At 41.4% G+C, this 20,802-nt stretch overlaps 2 protein-coding genes across 6 annotated transcripts in view; one reads left to right on the top strand and one right to left on the bottom strand.

Moving 5' to 3' along the window:
- The window catches only part of SLC7A6 (solute carrier family 7 member 6), a 33,101-nt gene extending 22,395 nt beyond the window's left edge, over positions 1-10,706 (top strand). For all 5 annotated transcript variants that reach the window (XM_081920356.1, XM_081920355.1, XM_081920352.1 and 2 more), the window contains 5 exons: positions 4,260-4,363; positions 6,175-6,271; positions 6,820-6,969; positions 7,209-7,392; positions 7,693-10,706. In XM_081920356.1, the coding sequence (XP_081776482.1) occupies positions 4,260-4,363; positions 6,175-6,271; positions 6,820-6,969; positions 7,209-7,392; positions 7,693-7,784 (627 nt within the window). In that variant the 3' untranslated portion in view covers positions 7,785-10,706. The remainder of the gene's footprint in view (positions 1-4,259; positions 4,364-6,174; positions 6,272-6,819; positions 6,970-7,208; positions 7,393-7,692) is intronic.
- A 2,040-nt stretch (positions 10,707-12,746) lies between these two features.
- SLC7A6OS (solute carrier family 7 member 6 opposite strand) lies at positions 12,747-20,693 on the bottom strand. Its single transcript, XM_081920455.1, has 5 exons — positions 20,471-20,693; positions 17,610-17,981; positions 15,136-15,330; positions 14,277-14,394; positions 12,747-13,452 (listed from the first exon to the last, which is right to left on the bottom strand). The coding sequence occupies exons 1-5, from the start codon at positions 20,639-20,641 to the stop codon at positions 13,328-13,330; spliced, it is 981 nt and encodes a 326-aa protein (XP_081776581.1). The 5' UTR covers positions 20,642-20,693; the 3' UTR covers positions 12,747-13,327.
- Positions 20,694-20,802: the final 109 nt, after the last annotated feature.

Here is a 20,802-nt window from a genome sequence, read left to right as displayed (position 1 = left end):
TGGTTGACTGAAATATAATTTGTGCAAAAATAGTAATGCTAAATTTATCAGATCGGATTCAGATTAAGCAACTTGCGCTTAAATCCCATTTATTTCAATAGTAACTAAAATTAAGTCATGACTTGCAGTCACCATTTGTTTCAATGGGAACTTAGACCAACTAATTTAGTCTGAATTCAACCCTTTAGGGCTGTTAGAAATTGGGAAAATTGGTCACTTGCAAGGACTCAGTCCAGCATAGCAATTCATGGAAAATGTTGCCCTATTTATAATAGAAGAGACTCTGCAGAAATGCTGTCACTTTAGGCAAGACTGGAAGTAGCATGCATGTGGGTTGGACATGTAGAAAGTAAAAATGTTCTGGAGAGAGTCTGCATCAACACTGTAACAGAGTGTGTTCTTGGGCTCTTGCTTCAGGCAAGAGACCCAAGCCAGGTTGGAAGAAGTCAGGGGGTGGGGCATGCATTGCTCTAACCCACTATCTTCCACTCTGACAATGAATGACAGATCCTGTTGCTAAGAACACTACTGGTTTGCAGTTTGGGTAATCATAGGGTGAAATTGGGGAAACCTACTGACAACATCCTGCTTGCTCCCCCACCCCCAGTCTTCTTATACAGTTTATTCTTTGAATTGCATGAGATGTTTTGCAACTAATGCACAAAAGGTATTTGAAATATATTTTTATTTTATATTCATTCCATTGTTGATCTTTTGACATCTGACCGACTATCTGATTTCTTATCTATTTACTTATGTAGGCATTTAAATGCCTAACATTTTTAGACATCACTATGGGGCTGATAGGTTACTTCTCTGCTTTCTTTTCCAAGAACTCAGTTGTGTTAAAGGTCACTCCAATTACTACAGAATCCTATATAGGATATTTACAACTTTTTAATGACATATGAGGGATCTAAGCCTTTTTAGGTCAGCACACTTTTGTTTTTTTAATGGGAAGTTAAGCTGAGTAGTTAAGTTGTGTCTTAGAACAAGCTTTTTAAATTTTTGGTGTTTTGATCATTCTCTTTAGACTAATCTAGCATAGCATCCCAAATGTAAAATTTCCAGGTTCAAATACACAGCCAGAAACTTCTTGTAATTTGGCCAAGGTGAAATTCATTGGTGTATGTTGCCTATTTGTGATTTTAAGCTTTTTAGTTATAAGGGTTATTGGAGCTTTAAGTAATCAGATTTCATTCTTAATCCATTTACTACTTTCTGACTGCAGTTCAGGAGAAGTTGCGCTCCAGGACTTGTCCAACTATGCATGTATGAAACTGGAATTAGGGACACAGTACTTATCAAAACCTTTAATATTCAATAAGTCAGTTTCATTGTTATATTCACATACATTTACATTGTTATATAGAACATCTTACACATTCATGAAATGTACAGTGGTACCTCGGGTTACAGATGTTTCAGGTTACAGACGCTTCAGGTTACAGACTCTGCTAACCCAGAAATAGTATCTCGGGTTAAGAACTTTGCTTCAGGGTGAGAACAGAATTTGTGCAGCGGCGGCGCAGCGGCAGTGTCAGGCCCCATTAGCTAAAGTGGTACCTCAGGTTAAGAACAGTTTCAGGTTAAGAACAGACCTCCAGAACAAATTTAATTCTTAACCCAAGGTACCACTGTACTATTTAAATGAAACTGATTGAATATTATTAGGAGCTCCTAATAACATTCACAGTCTCTCTCTTTACTACTACTGTTACTCATTAGGCTTGTTTGAATCACCCAGATTATAGTTAATCCAGTTTATAAATTGTGGTGTTTTCTTTGTGATGATTTCTTTTCAGAATATCTTGCAGAAAGACAAAACCAGCTTCACAGAGTGAACAGGTTTTTTTAAAGGTTATTTGGAATTAAACCTGGCAGATTCCCCCATTAATCTACTGCAATCCTTTAAATACTGAATCCTTTAAATACTGAAATGTGCCTAAAGTACTAACCAAATTAAATACCTAATATCTACAGTATATGGGGTTTTATCTAAGGCTAGTCCTATTCAGAGTAGACCCGTTGAAGTTAATGGACATGACTACCTTAGTGGCGCTGTGGTCTAAACCACAGAGCCTAGGGCTCGCTGATCAGAAGGCTGGCAGTTTGAATCCCTGCGACGGGGTAAGCTCCCGTTGTTCGGTCCCAGCTCCTGCCAACCTAGCAGTTTGAAAGCATGTCAAAGTGCAAATAGATAAATAGGTACCGCTCTGGTGGGAAGGTAAACAGCATTTCCGTGAGCTGCTCTGGTTCACCAGAAGCGGTTTCGTCATGCTGGCCACATAATCCGGAAGCTGTCTGTGGACAAACGCCGGCTTCCTTGGCCTATAGAGCGAGATGAGCGCCGCAACCCCAGAGTCGTCCGCGACTGGACCTAATGGTCAGGGGTACCTTTACCTTAGCTTCATTAATTTAATTGAGTTTACTCTATTGAATACCAACAAGGCACAGGAACGAGTTTCATCTAGACACTGATGAGGAGCAGGAGAATATGACAGAAGGCTTCTTCCACCCCATTTTACATATGCAAAATGAAGGCACAGGCATGCCTTTGTTTCTGCGGCTAGCTGAAATTTGAGGCATGGTTTCCTTTTGAAGTCCTATACTCAAGCTACTAGAAGGCTGGACTATGGTTTGGCAATCTATAGGCTTGCATATTTTATTTTCATCCTTCCCATCAGATGTGCCAATTTTAGCCCTGATTTCCTTGTTGAATATGCCACTGTGGCATACAGATTGGTGAATTTGGGTTTGTGCTTCACATTTGAAACCAGAACTGAAATGCTCAAGTCTGAGATTTGGCCATTGGTATGACCCAGTCTAGGGACGCGGGTGGCACTGTGGGTAAAACCTCAGTGCCTAGGACTTGCCGATCATATGGTCGGCGGTTCGAATCCCCGCGGCGGGGTGAGCTCCTGTCTTTCGGTCCCAGCTCCTGCCCACTTAGCAGTTCAAAAGCACCCCTAAGTGCAAGTAGATAAATAGGTACCGCTTTATAGCGGGAAGGTAAACAGCGTTTCCGTGTGCTGCTCTGGTGCTGGCTCGCCAGAGCAGCTTCATCACGCTGGCCACATGACCTGGAAGTGTCTCTGGACAGCGCTGGCCCCCGGCCTCTTAAGTGAGATGGGCGCACAACCCTAGAGTCAGACACGACTGGCCCGTACCCAGTCTACTCTCTCTCCATAGTGGATTAAGTGCAGAGGTACTGGTGGTTGCCTGAAAATCATGGTTTAGGTACACATTCCTCGCCCATCTCCCCTTTTCAAAATTTGCTTCAAAACACGCATCTTCAATTTGTGATGGATCCTCCTAAACACACAAATTGCATCAGTGAGTATGTAACAAAAAACCCATGGCTAACACTGGGAATGGAAGAGATGAAGGAAATTGCTCCAGAGAATGAGGAATGTGGAAGTAGTGTATATTCCAATGGCTGGCCTCCAATTTCAGTTTCCAAACCATGGTTCACAGGGAACCAGTATATACCTACAACCCTGTATATTAGCCATCCTATTTCCCATGCAGCACTGACAGTGCAGGCCGGCTATTCTGCATTCTCTTTTTGGAGAAAAAGAATGGGACATCATTCCTCAAATGTGGAGCAGAAATGCCACAATAGTAGTGAGATTACAGTAGAAGGTATTTTCACTGGATGATAGAGGAAGAGGAAATATTTAATTATGGAGGCATGACTGGGGTGGTGCTGAGGAAAAGCAATGAAAAATGCAGAGTTGCAGTAAAAATAAGGAAGGTCATCAGTGAATTGTAGGTCATTATAAGAGCAGCAACCATAAATTATTTGGGATGTATTTCTTGGTAAAGCTTTCAAACAAGTATATTTCTGTCTCCTTATGCTAAAAGCCATACTTTCCTTAACAATTTAATTTGGAGCTACTCAGGAGTCAGACTGTTTTATTGCTTTTTTATAATTTGTGATGCAGCATATTTGCCTAGGGCCCTAGGCAGGGCAAAGAAACAGAATCATTTAGCAATCTAATTTGTTCAAGATTGCCCACAATTTTCTGTACCTTGGACTTTCTAAAACAGTATATTGAAATTGAATTTATTTCTGAAATTCAATCTAACAGGACTTGAACTTCAGAGCAGGACACATTTTCCATATCTGCTGATGGGTTGTTTACTCTGTTGTACAGACTGGGTACTTTTTTGACCATATATTTTACAAAGAAATCTCTCTGTGTGTGAATGAGGTTCAACACGTTCTAATTTTTCTCCCTTCCCTCTTACATTAGACATTTGCTGAGCAAGTATTTGGCATGTTCAGTTGGACAATCCCAATTGCTGTTGCCTTGTCCTGCTTTGGTGGACTCAATGCATCTATTTTGGCATCATCTAGGTAAAGCGTCTATTTTCAGTACTGTGTAAGGCTATACCTACCCCAAAGAGAGAGAGGGAGGGAGGGTGGAGGAGTTACCATTGTATGCTTGGTATAAATTGTACAGGCTTTCTGAAGATGCTCATGATCTTTATATTCCTGGTTTCAGTGTTTGTCTTCAGGGTTGTTGTTTTTTGGTGTGCCCCCCCCCTTTAAATCAACAGATGTACTTTGTAATTAGCTGTAACAAAACTAACTGGTTGTAACTAGCTGTAACAAAATACTCTGTAACAAACTAGCTGGGATACAGAACTTCACTTCTGCAGTTTTAAGAGCATAAACCAGGGGTCAGCAACCTTTTTTCAGCCATGGGCAGGTCCACTGTCCCTCCGACCATGTGGTGGGCCAGACTGTATTTTGGGGAAAAAAAGATATGAACAAATTCCTATGCCCCACAAATAACCCAGAGATGCATTTTAAACAAAAGCACACATTCTACTCATGTAAAAACACCAGGCAGGCCCCACAAATAATCCAGAGATTCATTTTAAATAAAATGACACATTCTACTCATGTAAAGACACTCTGATTCCCGGACCGTCTGCAGGCCAGATTGAGAAGGCGATTGGGCCACATCTGGCCCCCGGCCTTAGGTTGCCTACCCCTGGCATAAACTGTCACAAAGCTACTCTTTCCTTACATACCTTTTTGACTATTGTTCTTAAATTCATCCTTCTACACAGAAAAACATGCCTGTAGTCAGTTATAACAGATTCTATTAAGGGTGCAGTTTCAGGAAAGGAAGCAGCTGTACACAGAGTTAGACCTCAGGTCCATCTAGCTCAGTCTTGTCTTATACTGACTAACAGCAGCTCTCCAGGGTTTCAGATAGGAGTATTTTCCCAGTCCTATTTGGAGATGTTGAGGGACGCGGGTGGCGCTGTGGGTTAAAGCCTCAGTGCCTGGGACTTGCCGATCGAAAGGTCGGCAGTTCGAATCCCTGCAGCGGGGTGCGCTCCCGCTGCTCGGTCCCAGTGCCTGCCAACCTAGCAGTTCGAAAGCACCTCCGGGTGCAAGTAGATAAATAGGGACCGCTTACCAGCGGGAAGGTAAACGGCGTTTCCGTGTGCAGCTCTGGCTCACCAGAGCAGCGATGTCACACTGGCCATGTGACCCGGAAGTGTCTCCGGACAGCGCTGGCCCCTGGCCTCTTAAGTGAGATGGGCGCACAACCCCAGAGTCTGTCAAGACTGGCCTGTACGGGCAGGGGTACCTTTACCTTTACCTATTTGGAGATGTTGGGAGTGGAATGTAGGATTGTCTGCATGCAAAGCAGGTGCTCTCCTTCTGAGCTATGCCCTTTCAAAAGAATCTGCTTGACTCTTGCACAGAAGTTTAGAAAAGGACTAAGGAGGAAAATGCAGCTATGAGTTGGGAGGATTGAAGAGGCTGCCCCGTGTGCAGAAAACAAAATTGGAACCATTTTCAGGGTGGGTGGGAGGGTACAGATACTTGTGGAGACCAAACCCAGTTTCCCTTTGTTTCCAGTCTGAAAATAAGCATCATCTGCATGAATGTTGCTGCTCATTCAACCAAGCAAATGCATTTGTATAAAAGGGAAGCAAATGATGTCTAGATTCTGTGATGCATGAAATCTTTCATAACGGTTGCAGTCCTAGACTGTCTTGGCTAATGCTTCAGATCAGACTAGTTGAACATTGGCTTGGATAAAATAAATCACAGGTTGATGTATTAGCTGCTGCTTTTTACTTAATATTAGATATAACTGTCTAATCTGACATCATCATCATCATCATCATTATTATTGGTAGGCTGTTCTTTGTTGGATCCCGGGAGGGTCATTTGCCTGACCTTTTGTCAATGATCCACATAGGAAGATTTACACCAGTCCCAGCTCTTCTCTTCAACGTAAGTTAACTACTGTGGCTTTTTATACCCCTATAATGGAGTAACTAGATAGACTTTTTAGTTACAGATGTTGCACCTTGTAACCTCTGGATATTGAATCTCAGCCCAAATTAAATTACGATTTAATTTATGTGCTGTCTTTCCACAAAGGAAATTGTGTTCAAGACTGCTCACAATATACAGTGATCATAACAGCTGTACTTTAAAATTACCAACAAGCATTTCATTAATAAATGGGGCATGCCATTGGGGGTGGGGGTTAAGCTTGGAGCTGCCAGGGGGTAGATGTTGTATCATTGTGAAGTAGCCACTTAGGATACCCTTCTGCATGCCTTTGTTGTTCTGAACTGTGCCCATGCAGCACATTCTAAGAATGGGCTGGCTGTGACTGATGGGAGTCTAAAACATCTGGAGGGCTTCAGGTTTGAGGATGCCGTGTTATGGTGATACTACCAAAAAAATGAGCAAGTGCTGCTAATGACAGAGAATTTTTTTAAAAAATGCCTTTCTTGAGGTTTTCATGGTATTCATCTCCTTTTTCCTAACAGTGTACCATGACTCTCATATACTTGACTGTAGAAGATGTATTCCAGCTTATTAACTACTTCAGCTTCAGCTATTGGTTCTTTGTGGGACTATCAATTGCTGGGCAACTCTACCTCCGTTGGAAGCAACCAGATCGGCACAGGCCACTCAAGGTGAGAATGATAACGGCTCAAATTCTGTAGTTAATACATTCAGAGACATTACACCAATGTGCCGAGATGAGTAGCCTTGCACTGTGTCATTTGTTACACTTTCTAGGTAGGCAGAAAGTGGTTCCAGATTGGCATAAGGTGGTTTCTGATGAGAATCTTACGCTTGAAGAGAATGAAAAAAGTACAAATTGAAGTGTGACTTGGCTGTTCTTGATTCTAGTTCATTTCCTCTCTTACAGTTGAGCCTGTTTTTCCCAATAGTCTTCTGCATATGCTCAGTATTTCTGGTGGTGGTGCCTCTCTATAGTGACACCATTAATTCCCTGATTGGCATCGGCATTGCACTCTCAGGGATTCCAGTATACTTCGTGGGAGTCTCCTTACCTGTTTCCAAAAGACCACTCTTTGTCAGCAAGATTTTAGGTAAGGTATTTTTTTGGGGGGGTGGGTTGTTTCTTTTAATGAATGATTAATAGAAGGATCACATAAGTTGTAATTTCAGAAAACTTTTAAGTTGGTGATATTCATTAAAAGAAAAGAGAAAATGGTTGTGTATTTTTTATGCTTATATGTAACAAATATTGTTTTGTAGTATTTAGACCTCATTCTAAGAATGTATTTACCACTGATGCAGCTGCCAGTCTCATTTCAGTAAGCTAGTGATTCTAACTGTTACTGTGTAGGTAGTTACCTGGTTAATTGTTTATTTTACCTTTTGGGCAGGTGCTGTCACTCGAGCCACTCAGCTACTTTGCTACTGTGTTCTGACAGAAATGGATACTTTAGAAGAAAAACTAGAAACCAAATCTATATAAAGATGCAAAAGTGACTAAAAAGGTAAAACAAGATGCTCAAGAAATGATGAATTGACAGAAAACTTCACTGGAATCTGGAATTCTTACTAAACTTGGATTCTTGCCAGATCATACTATGTCATGATCTAGTGTTTGTTATTTTTTTTATAAACTGTGATTGAAAAGCCAGTCTTCTCAGGCATAGAACTTACTATGATTTTCGTCTACAGATTCTAAACTTTTCTTTAATAGTGAAATTGAGTGTTGTATTCTAGAGCTCAGAAATAGGCAGCCCAGCAACAGGCTTGATACAAATTCCAAGTGGCTGGAGTTTGAAAGGCACCAATAACTCTCCCAACTTATCAACAGTTCAGCTGTTTAGTGTGAAGTAGTCCTTTGTAGATAGACGTTAATGACAAACTATTGCATAAGAGGGGTTGAATTTGTCACTAAAGATCCAGGGACTGGTTCCTTCACCTATAGCACACTGGATGGCAGTTAATGCCCTGAAGCTGCTGTTCTCTCCTTCACATTAAAATTTAGCTTTTTATTATTAAACAAAGTAAAACTTTTAAGCTTTAGGAAAAGCTGGTAAGTTTTTGTTTTGGGCAATTCAGATTAGAACCCACACAAGATAATACAAGCTTGCTCCATCATCCATGAATAACATGTAATTGAAGATGGCAGTCGTATCTCCTCTGAATCTCCCCTTATCCAGGCCAAATGTACCAAACTGGCCTCATAAGGCTTGGTTTCCAGACCCTTGGCCATCTTGGTTGCCCTCCTGTGCACATGTTCCAGCATGTCAATATCCTTTAGTCTGATAATTTCTCAAAGAAGCTGGATGATCTACAGTTATTTTTGCCTTCCTTTCTATGTAAGAATGTTTCACTGAACTTTGCTGTACCAAAAAAATCAAGGAGCTTTGTATTAGAACTCACTGAAGGACAAAATAGAGAAGCAAGCCTCTCAATTAGTTTGATCCCCCCACCCTTTATGGAATTTATGTTTTTAGACTTAATGCTGTTCAATATTGAATTTGTTTGCATGTTTGGTTTACATGCTTGGGGAGGTCAGTTCAGCTGGGAATGCTTTGAGATAAAACTAAGGATGCAATACCCACTTACCAAATGTAAGTCTAAAGAGGCTTACTTATGAGTAGACACTCTGCTATGAAGCTGAAATTCTATGCACTCATATCTGAACGTATGCTTCATTGAACATAGTAGGACCGATGAGTAAATACTCATATCATTGCACTGTTCATCTTTTTTACCTGTTGGTGTTTTAAGCTGGAGAACAGGTTCATTAATGATATGACCTTTCCTTTTCTTTGGGAGTAATCCAGCAGATGGTAGCATTTGGGACAACAGCCATTACAAGCAGCAGCTGCTGCTGCTACCACCTCCTTGTCCTCTCATGCTGCTTGGGGCCAGCTGCTCCGTTTGGACATGGCAGGAACTGAAACAAGGAACTCCTTCAGCAGCAGCATGCTCACCAAACTGTGCACAGCAACTGCTGCAATTGCCTCTTCTCTCACCTTATGATGTTGGAGTCTGGTTGCTAAGTTTAGTGGTAGCAGAGACCACACTGAGCTCCACACCCTCCAGTGGCAGCTACCTGGGCCAGTCTTCCCAGCAACAGTGGTGGTGGGTGTCACCTCTCTCCTTGTGACCCACATGTTTAGTAGCAGCAGGAACCACATCAAAACTTCTCACCAATAGCTTCCTGGGCCAGAGTGCCCAGTAAACAGCTTGTAGTGTAGTTGCAGAAGCAGCTGCTTTCTCTCTCATTCCCAGTGTTATCTTCTCAGTTTGTCAGTGGAGTGTGTGTGCCACTAGCAGTCTTAACTTCCAGCAAGAACTGACACTGGCTGGCTGGGATAATTGTCGGAAGGCACATCACATGTCAGAGGTTGGCTATGGGATTGTTGCAGAGGGCCTTCCATGCAACCTTGTTACCTGCCTGCTCCTGAAGGCAAGTGTCCTACAAAGGATAAAGAGGGTGTCTGTATTGTCCACTCCCTCCAACCCACCCACTGCTCACCCATCCCTGCCTGCAAACTGACACACTTCCAGGGGTTTCCTAGTGTTAAATAATAGAAATATATGTAATTGCTGAGGCAAAAACCAAAGGGTTTTGTTTAGAAGTCCTTTGTTACACAGTTTCTGGTTACTTCTACATGGCTAGTTGAACAAAACCCTATCTGCATTTGTTAAATAATAAAAATCCCAGAACTTGACATCGTTGTCTAAATATTAGTTTGAATACTGTAGTGCACAGCCCTATAAGAGGGCAACTATATTGCTGCAGCTTGAGGAAAAATACTGAAATCTGTCAATTCAGATGTCTTATTTGTGACTAAGAGACTTGAACCTGCATTAATAGGCATATGATTGTGAAAAAAGTGGGGCTTTCCTGTACTGCAGATTTTAATGGTTTAGTGTCACAGCTGGAATTATAATCTGGGCCATTTATCCAGATATTCCTTTGGTGTTTATTTTTTTACCTGCAGAAAATGTGAGACGTGCTTTGAAGGAGTTCATTCTTTTGATTTAACATAATGATTCAAAATGGACAGTAAACCCAAAATTGGAACAACCCATCTATCCTAATGCTTCTTTAGTAGGTTTGAAACTGGAATAAAGCATCTACTTTTATTTTCAATAAACAGTGACCTATTTGAAATTGTAAAAACATAATCCTTAAAAGCACATACTTTTATTTTATTCCCATGTGTAAATTTGGCATTCCTTTTTAAAGTTTCCTCTAGGTTATTACACTCCCAACATACTGTTAAAAAGACTGCAAAGGATAGCTCCTGATCTGTCCAACTGATTGTTAATAACAATGGCTGCTTTTATATGATGTCAATGTGTGCTGGAACTTTGTGGGAGGAGGATGAAACTTCCACTATGTGGGAATAAAATGGTGAGACTCTGATACGCCTGCTCCTTTTTGTTTGTGAAGAAAACATGTACACTTAACCATACTACTTTGAATGCATACATATAAGAAAAGTGATATGGGACAGTAAGAATGTCAGTACTGCTGCAGCAGTGTTGCATATGCTTTTGCTTGATAATTACAAGAAGGGCAGCAGCAGAACTTGAAAGCATAACCGTGCGGGGATATTTAGACTGTATCTTCGAGTGTCATGCAAGTATTTCCACTTAATGTGGAAATGAGGAAGCTGAGGAAGAGGATGTTCCATCATTTTCATCTCCAGCCACCTACCAACCATCTGGAGGCATAACCCCCACTCCATATTATTTTTAAGACATGCAGCTGTGGGCCTTTGTAGTGCGCTAAGGCTATCTTTTTTTGTGTAGGTTCGTTTTATTTATTATTTAGTCTGGTAAAGCTGGTTTTGCTCCATCCTTGTTTATTTATTTCTATTACTGAATTTACCCCATGTTTGCTTGAAATGTTTTAGTGTTACTTGAATTTTGCTTTGCACCCACCCCCCATCCAAAGCACACAGAGAGCTCCAAGCTCAAGCCTTTCTGAAAAAAGGAACTCCAAGAGATTTTTTAAAAATGCTTCTTTGTACTTTTCCTACTACATGAGAGCAATTGAAACTGCAGTTAATTAGGAGCCTGATCCAGTTGGTTACAGATACAGTAGTTACATACATCCAGATACAGATCTCCATGTGTAACAGAAACTTGGATGAGTTCTGTTGTTGTTCATGTTTATATTGGTATCATGGCAACACACACAATCATCCCATTTTATTCTCATAGCAAGCCTACAAGATAGGCTTTATACAAAAGCTCAGCAACACCTATTGTAATGCACTGGTCCTCTTGTACTGGTATTTGAGTGGTGAGGAAACATGGTATCACTAAATTTTCTGTTGCTTGCCGCAACAGGGAAAAAAACCCTTCACTGTTTAGGAATTATTAGAAAAAGCACTGAAAGCACAGTGAATTGGTACCATTTTTTAATCTAACCCAGCAAAGGAGGTATGTGTGAAAACTCAAGACCTCTAGGGCCCATCTTCACCTGCATCACAATGAAAATGTGGTAGGACTTGAAGCAAGACCAATATTTAAATCCCTGTTGAACAACAGACGCCCCAAGCAGTGGACCAGCTCCTTCCAGGGGACTGTAACCTCATTTAGAATAAGCCATCGTCTCACCTCAATAACTCAGAACATAATAACCCTTTTTTTTCAGGATTCAACTTCAGTTTATTGTCCTGCATCCAGCCTACCACCACCTCTAAGCCCTGGGTCAAGCATCTGCCTCTTCTGAATCAGATGGAAGATAGAGCTGGGTGTTACCACATATTGGTGACTCCAAAACTCTTGATGACTTGTCAACAATGTCATGTTAGGTTCTGGAGGTAGATGGAAATGGATTCAGATACAGTGGTACCTCAGGATATGAACAAGATCCGTTCCGGAGCCCCGTTTGCATCCTGAAGCGAACGCAACCTGCGACTGCGTGTCTGTGCGTGTCGCCACTTCCACACATGCGTGTGACGTCATTTTGACCATCTGCGCATGTGCGAGTGGCAAAACCCGGAAGTAACACATTCCGTTACTTTCAGGTCGCCGCGGAGCACAACCCGAAAGCACTCAACCTGAAGCAACTTCAACCCAAGGTATGACTGTAATCTGTTCTCACAAAACATACCTGAATATAGACTGCCGCCACCCATTCAAGCACCTTGCTCTAAAAAGGGATATTTGCCACTAGACAATAATTATTAAAACCCAGACCCTACCGAAGGAATGCAATACTGTTTCCCTCAAGGTAGCTGGAACTCCCCAGTCAAACCCAATGCAGCTCATCTTCACCTTACTAGAAAGAAAAATGAGACAAGGAGTCAAACTGTCAGTGTTGTCTACAAACTTCAGACAATTTACCAAACAGTACAGTAATACATTTCACTGGATTACCAGCAAACTATCTACTTAAAAATATCTACTGGTAAGGGCCATGTCAGAGGGAAAAAATCAGTCAAAGAAACTATTCAACAAAAGCTGCCTTTTATTTGTATATTGAAGTCAATAGGAACTCCATACTACTCGGTAATCCAATCATACTAAAGTGCAAAGATCAACAATTCACAGAATGAGTAACGGTCTCCTGTTGGCAGAAGCTCCATTTATGGCAAGAGATTGAGACCTTGAAAGAGTTGTTCAGAATACATATCTGCCATCTTCTAATTCTATTTTTTCCGCATTTCCAGTTTTAGTTTTACCTGAAAAACTAAAACATTTCTTTTGGAAAGGAATTTCTTCTTGTTTAACTTCAGAAGTAGCCTTCAAAGATTCCAACATAGTAAAAAGTGATATCCATCAAGTTCAGAGATGCCCTACCCACATAGTGCACCATATTATGGAGACAACAGCTGCAAGAATAAGGATTAGATTACTCAATTTTAGATACATAATTTAAAGTCTCTTGTTTACCCTTGAACAACCAGTGACACTCAGGCTTCCATAAGCACTGCAGCATCCACTGTACATAAGTGGCACGACATATGTCATGAACTTCCAAATTCACACATAATTAAAGTAATCTCTTCTGAGCACTAAGGTTCCAGTGTTCTACTCGGAATCCAGCTCCTGCAACCCATCATACTCGAATTCCAACAAGACTTCAGACTGATATTTTTCCCATGTTCTCCTGATATATCCATTATCTTCATCACTGATGCTTCCATGCTCTGATTCTAGGAGGAAAAAAATAATTTGGAAATGTGGGAAAGATTTTACAGGATACAATGATGATTTTACAGGATACAATGGTTTGCAGTTCTGCCAATGCCCCAAGCACTGTATTTTCCTCTATTTGCTTACTGTCTCAGATTGCTCATCATCTCGCCATTCATTTCCCAGTTCAAAGTAATTAGAGAAGTGATGGGTCACATTAGACCCAGCAAGGTTTTTCTATGTGGGCTACTCATTCACGGGGTAAAACCATAGTTGGTTTCACTTGGGTCTTCTGACACCTACCGTATTTTTTGCCCTATAGGACGCACCGTCCCATAAGGCGTGCCTAGTTTTTTGGGGGGGAAATAAAGGGGGGGAAATATTTCCCCCCCCGGCTTCCCCCAACCCCGAGCTTCCCCCAACCCCAGAACAGGCAACTCTCCTCAAGCAGCGGGAGCCCAGCGCTGGGCTCCCGCGCCTTGCGGAGAGCTGTGCAAAGCCTGGGGCACGCTGAGATCAGCGCGCCCAGCCTTCAGCATGCAGGCAACTGTCCGCAAGCCGCGGGAGCCCAGCATTGGGCTTCCATGCCTTGCGGAGATCTGCGCGAAGCTTGGAGAGCGAGAGGGGTCGGTGCGCACCAACCCCTCTCGCTCTCCAGGCTTCAGCGAAAGCCTGCATTCGCCCCATAGGACGCACACACATTTCCCCTTCATTTTTGGAGGGGGAAAAGTGCGTCCTATGGGGCGAAAAATACAGTAGTTTGGGAGTAATGGGAGTAAAATTAATGGTTAACGCTAACAATTAAAGTGAAACTGCTGACTGGCTTGCCCATCATATCAAATACCTTCATCTTCCCCAGGGAGGAACTCATCTTCATCTGGGTAGTCATTTCGCCAATTGTTCTCATTGTTCTCATCATCCTCATCATCATATATTTCTTCGGCAATGTGATTTTCATCCACCTGCATGTTAAAATTGAAAAGCATTTTCAGAGATGAAAGTCTCCACTGCAACTCACTTGCTAAGCATCAACTAATGCAAAAGTTAGCCATCAGAAATGAAAAGCGATGGATTCCATAAACACCACCACCTCACTCCAGGTGTTGTTAGACCTGTATGGCCTATGGTCTGATATGTTCCCCTATCCCTGCCGACACCTGTTTTGTTTATGCCTATTAAGTGTGTGTGTGTGTGTGTGTGTGTAAAAACCTTTATGCCTTTGAGCAGTTAGCAAATACAGCTTGTGTTTTGCAAGCACGGACAACCTTCCTGAATCTAAGGATTATTCAAGAATGTGAATGAGCAAATCTCACACTGTTCCCTTCTGCCTTATTTGTGACTTGCCAAAAAGTAAAAGTATTTCTGTCCTCCACTTCAAATGGACCCTTTCCCAGTGAAATTTATAAAACATTCTGATTTATCCAATTTATTTCAGTTTTATCTAATAAACAGTGTTTGGGAGTTTATTTCAGTTATCAGTCATAATAATAAATAATAAAATTTTATTTATATCCCGCCTAACCCATTTGGATATTCTTGTAAGTCAGTCAAACTAAACCTTGTCTTTAAATGTAATTAGCAATTAAAAATGCTCCCATATATTTGCTTTTATACTCTAATGTTGACCTAAATTCACAGTAGATTCTCATTCTCTTCTTTAGTCCCCTTTGTCACTTATTTGACATTCTTTTCCATTTGCTTACCAGTTCACAATCCTGGGTGTAGGGCTGAACAGACAGTATGTTCTCAATCCAGCATGGAGATGCTGTTTCCATGCAGTAGATGTCATAAACATATTCCTCCTTTAAATTATGCTCTGCTTCTTTACTGTCCGTTATGGTTAAACTCTCACGAATCATTTCAACAGCATTACAGAGAATGGCATCTGAACCCGGTTTCTGTTAGATAGAACACAAGTGTTATAAGCATCTCACTATGAACAGCTAAAAGATAATCTAATATGGGACTTTCAAATTGCTGGTTGAAACCCATTCAATAATAATGGTTACCTCCTGTTAAATGCAAAAGCAAAATGCAAATTTAACTGACTATATTGTGCTGGGGGAAAGAGGAGGATACAAACGGCTTGTTTAAAAATGCTCATTCAAAAATATCTGTCTCCCACCATTCTGCCTTTAACTCATTTAAAAGCATCAATAAGTAGACACAGTCTTGGTGTAACTAGAACACACTGGGCAGTGGATACTTTGCTAAAATCTCAAACAGTAATAGAAGGTAAATGTGACAAATTATAATAATCTATCTAGAATTTTGTTCATTGGATGTTCTCAGCTAGAGCTGTAAAAGGGCACTAAGGAACAGGCTACTTTGTTTTCTGTTTAGAATACTTGTATCCTGGAGACTCTCAACACATTTAAGAAAATACAGTAACATCACATTATAAGTGTAATATCAGGAAGAAAAATAACATGGTATCCATATTGTGCCAAGATTATTCTGGCAGCATTCCCTGCCCTGATGTTGCTCTTGTCTACTTAGCAAAGCCCACTGACGTCTTCTGCTGCAAGGGAATACGGTTAAGCAGATGGAAATGTGCTCAGCCTATGATGGAAGCAAGTGTAAGGTTTACTAATCCACACTGTCTAATGGTTTCCTATAAGTCAGACTTTGTTAACATAAATAACATTTGTTGTTTAATGTCTATTGAAAATATTTTAAAAGACACATGGTGCCTGTCCCCTTCTTTTTTTCTACTCACCTAGCAATTAGGCTTTCTTCACACCACCACCACCACCCCTCCACCAAAATATACACAACAGGGAGGCCCTTTAGACCCTACTATTTTGTGTTTTGCATTACTTCTCTGTATCCATGTATATACCTGCAAACTGAGGATTAAATTTCACACAATATACTAATACAGTGGTACCTCGGGTTAAGAACTTAATTCGGTCTGGAGGTCTGTTCTTAACCCGAGGTAATATTTCTGGGTTAGCAGAGTCTGTAACCTGAAGTGTATGTAACCTGAAGCGTATGTAACCTGAGGTACCACTGTACCTGTTTCTGAAAGGTGCTAGAAGTTATGCTATTCTGCACTGCATCCAACTGCTGACATCTAGTGGTCAACAAGGATATAGACTTTACACATTAAGAAACAACTATGACTTCAGGTTACTCAACTTCAAAAGAATGAATCATGAGTGCACTCTTAAGCGTGCTCTTGATTCTTCTTCTCAGCACAGCTTAAATTGAAGCTGTAGCTGTAAAGGAAGAATATGTGTACTTAGAATGTATGTTGAGAATATACCTAGAAGTGTTACTTAGAATAAGAAGTGTACGTAGAATGAGCTCTAAGGTTCCTCCCCCGTTTTAGTTGAACTTTCCTGTGCCTGACACCACAGATCAGATGTCAAGCCTCTCACAACTGGGTCAGCTGAAAGTTCCCCATCACAACAGGCTATGTACCCAAACAACCCTCACATGTTTAATTGGAAACTGTTTTTGAAACGTGAATTAGCAGGTGATTTTAGCTTCAAAAATTTAGCACCCTGAGACTTATGCAAACAGTCTAATACACAGTTACATTGACAACAAATACACCTGCAAGTAGAATCCTTTTTGTCACTGTCTTGAAATTCTTTACCTCTCCCAACTAGATTGCCAATTGTGCTAATCAAAACCACTGGAAAGCGTATTAAAAATGCTTGCTTATAAACTTCTCAAATTACTAGACATAAAGATTCAATTCAGATTTCAGGCTAAACAATGATTAAAAAAACCCTAAACTATGGTTTGGTGTATTGACTGAACAGAAAACCTTTATTTGAGATTGGCTGGTAAAATCAATCAAGTGTCATGTTTTAGAATTAGGTTTGCTAATTAGAGTTCATGTATGGTTTATCATGATGTTTGCTTCCCCTCCAGGGACCAATTTACCTAGAAAGTGGAATGCTAAGCAGAGAAATTGAAAGCAGAGAAGAAACACAAAACTCTGGTTTACTTATTAAATTTGGAATAAATCAAGCTATGGTTTGAATTCTAAACTATCACTAGCAGTGAACTACAGTCAATTGAACTAGATGATTTTCAAGGTCCTTTCCTATTATGATTCAATTCAAGGTTTGGTGTGATGTCTGAATAGTTTGCATTTTTGTATAAACTGCTGGCTTACTATATTTTAATCCAGAAACTTGACCACTCAGGACTCAATACCAACCTGTAAGTGTGCAGCCAACATACCAGTATCCTTTTCTACATCCTCTTGTTCAATATCAAACAATTGAAATTCTCCACAGGAGTCTGCAATACCATGGCTTTCTTCATGTGTAGTGTCCTTTTTTGCTCCAGAGACCAAATGGTTGCTTTTATTCAACTCCTCCCCATTCACAGGAAGTACTTCACCTTCTCCATCAGAGAAATTTGGTCGGTGGCTGGCAATTAGACGGTAGCGGCTTTCCTGTCTGCTGACATACTTGGACGAACGAAGGTCCTGAATTACTCTCTGGGCACTTCCTAGCGAAGGTCGCAAGAGTTGAGCTGATTTGTTTTTGGTAATGGCTTCTTTTACATATTTCTCAACAGGCTCATCCTGAAGAAAGCAAAAATGCAACTTCAATTTATGCCTTAAACGCTTATTATTTTAAAGAACAAATCTACAGCCATAATAAGCAATACACAAACACAAAGAAGACTGTTTGCTTGCTCAGAGCCCAGTTGCTGTGTAGGGAAATGAATGTATACAAAATAAAGATAACAGGTAAACAATTCTGTATATTCTGCCAGCATAATCACTACAGAAACATACCTATCTAATTCCAATGCACAGTTTATCTTCTCTATGCAACCTGGGGACAATTTGTGCAAAGAAAGCATGGCTACAAATGACTATCACAGACTTTGGGAGCCAAAACCCATGTTGTATACAAACCTGTATGTACAGTGTTGCTCCAATAGCTCAATTTTAAAAGGAAAAAAGAATACATTGGGCAAGTGCTTTTTAGAGGGGAAATTGAGAGCAGAGAAATAGTGCAATGTGTGGATTAACCCTTTCCCTGCCACTTTCTCAGAAACATCAGATTACATTTCTTCAAAGAACCGGATTAAAGAAGGATGTACAGTTGAATGGTAGAGATTTACCTCTTATTCCTTACTCATTTCTAAAGCTAAAGTTTGGGACATAGCAGGAAGTCTAGCAATACTGATGTCTACCTGGGGACAACCCTATGCATGTCATCTCCAAGCAAACTCCACCAAGCTCAATGGTACTTACATCCCCGAGTAAGTGTGAGCAGACAACTACTGCTATGATAGCCATGTGCCCTAGTTTACACAGGACAGTTCTCTACCTGAAGCACTGTCAGCAGACAGACCTCTGCTTGAAGGGCTAAGTGGTCCAAGACCAGTTTAAAGATAAAGTAATAAGGCAGAGCAGAAGCAGGGGGTAGTGGTCCATCAATAGTTAGCACCTGGACAACATATTAAGCAGATACACAGGGCACCTGGTTACCATTTTCCCCATTATGGGAAGATGCATTTCTATTCAAATTACAGTAATTATTTCAAAATTAACACATGTATGCAGATCAATGCCCTCTGCTTTGGCAAGATGTTAAGCAGCCATCTCAATCACAGCCTGATTCTCTTCCTGCGCAATCCTACTAAAAAGCAACTCCACTGTGATGAATGGAACTTAATACCAGGTAAGCTTACATAGCAGAACAATGGGTTACCAACCTTTACCTCGTCACCTGAGGAAACATGCTTGCATTGAGAAAGCATGTATTAACACAGGTGGGGGAACTTGTGACCCCCCAGATATTGTTGGGTTCCCAACTCCCATCAGCCCCCAGAGTCAGTATGGCCAGTGGGGTCAGATGATGGGAGTTGTAGACCAGCAGCACCCAGAGGGCCACACAAATTCCCCACCCCGATGCACAGGATTGTAAAGCACTTCAACATGTATTAAATATTAGTGTTGAAGAATTATAATCAAATTAATACAGTGTGTCTGTGTCTTCTTTTCTTTTTCACACAAGAACAAACAACAAATTAAGCATACACTCAAAACAAATTTGGGTTGTTACATTCACAATCCCTGAAAAGTATTATTATCTGGAGGGGAGCAGTAACACTCTTTTCCTAAAATTTAATCCTTTTTGTATCACCTAACACCATAAATGTTTGAGAGATATAGATACAAACAAATAATGGCTTGCCTGTTTGGCATCAGATGGTCCTTAAAAGAAAGAAAAAAGTGATGCAGAGTGAAGAAATGGTTATTAGAGAGATGTAAACAATACTATGAATAATGAGTTCATGATTCCACAAAAGCACAATGGAATACTCAATAATTAGTTCTGGAATACAATCACAGAGTTGGAAAGGACCAAGGGGATCATAATCTAGTCCAACCCCCCTCAATGCAGGAATCTTTTTGCCTAATGTGGTACTTAAACCCACAGCCCTGAGATTAAGACTCCCACATTCTACCAACTGAGCTATCCTAGGTGCTAAAATAATACTTTGAACCTGCCAGCTATAAGCATGTGCTTTGACACGAGTCGTGAAAGACCATCATGTAGCTGCACAATCCATAGGTATGGCTTTGCCCCAGGAAACTCGTAGGAGTCTTGCTTTTGAGTAGAACTATACATAACCCTCCTGCCAACCTAGCAGTTCGAAACCACAAAGTGCAAGTAGATAAATAGGTACAACTCTGGCAGAAAGGTAAGCTGTGTTTCTGTGTGCTGCTCTGGTTCGCCAGAAGCGGCTTAGTCATGCTGGCCATGACCCGGAAGCTGTACGCCGGCTTCCTCAGCCAGTAAAGTGAGATGAGCGCCGCAACCCCAGAGTCGGTCACGACTGGACCTAATGGTCAGGGATCCCTTTACCTTTATACATGACCGCGTTGTTACCTTCACCTCACATGATCTTTAAGTAATTTTATTTTAGATACTTTTGATGCCTTTGCCTGAGGCCTAACTTATTGTTTCTGTGAGTAAAAAGAATTGGACAGCTACGACGACCGACAGGCCCCAACAAGCCCAGGCCAGAACACCGAGTCTTGTTCAACCGTACCTCCGAGGCTACGGTGGCCACCAGCTTGAAAAGATTCTTCTCCACTTCATCCCCGCCCGGTGTGGCAGCGCCTTCCTCCGTCCGGAGCCGCTTACAGGCCAACACCAACGCTTCGGCCGGCACAGCCCCGCCGCGCTTCCTCTTGACGCGCAGCACCGCGGCACGCTCCATGGCAACCGGGCCAGGCCGCGCCGCTCGCAGGGGATGACGGGAAGGAGAGTGAGAAAAGCTAGGCGCTGCTTCTCCCTTTCTCTACTCGTATCCGAACCTCCTTCGTTTACGTCACAGCCTCTTGGCTCGTGCTCGTCGCTCCGCCTCCCGGATGACGCAAA

This window comes from Podarcis melisellensis (assembly GCF_964234715.1).
Source record: "Podarcis melisellensis genome assembly, chromosome: 8".
Classification (NCBI taxonomy): Eukaryota; Metazoa; Chordata; class Lepidosauria; order Squamata; family Lacertidae; genus Podarcis; species Podarcis melisellensis.
This window is presented reverse-complemented; position numbering and strand designations above follow the sequence as displayed.

Bases quoted from the DNA above. Each gene is read 5' to 3' on its own strand.
- SLC7A6OS (XM_081920455.1), bottom strand. From the start codon at position 20,641: ATGGAGCGTGCCGCGGTGCTGCGCGTCAAGAGGAAGCGCGGCGGGGCT. The intron at 17,982-20,470 runs GTACGGTTGAAC...TGCTTTCTTCAG, and splicing joins TGGCCACCGTAGCCTCGGAG to GATGAGCCTGTTGAGAAATA. The intron at 13,453-14,276 runs GTATTTGATATG...TTTTCCTCCTAG, and splicing joins CCTCCCTGGGGAAGATGAAG to AATCAGAGCATGGAAGCATC.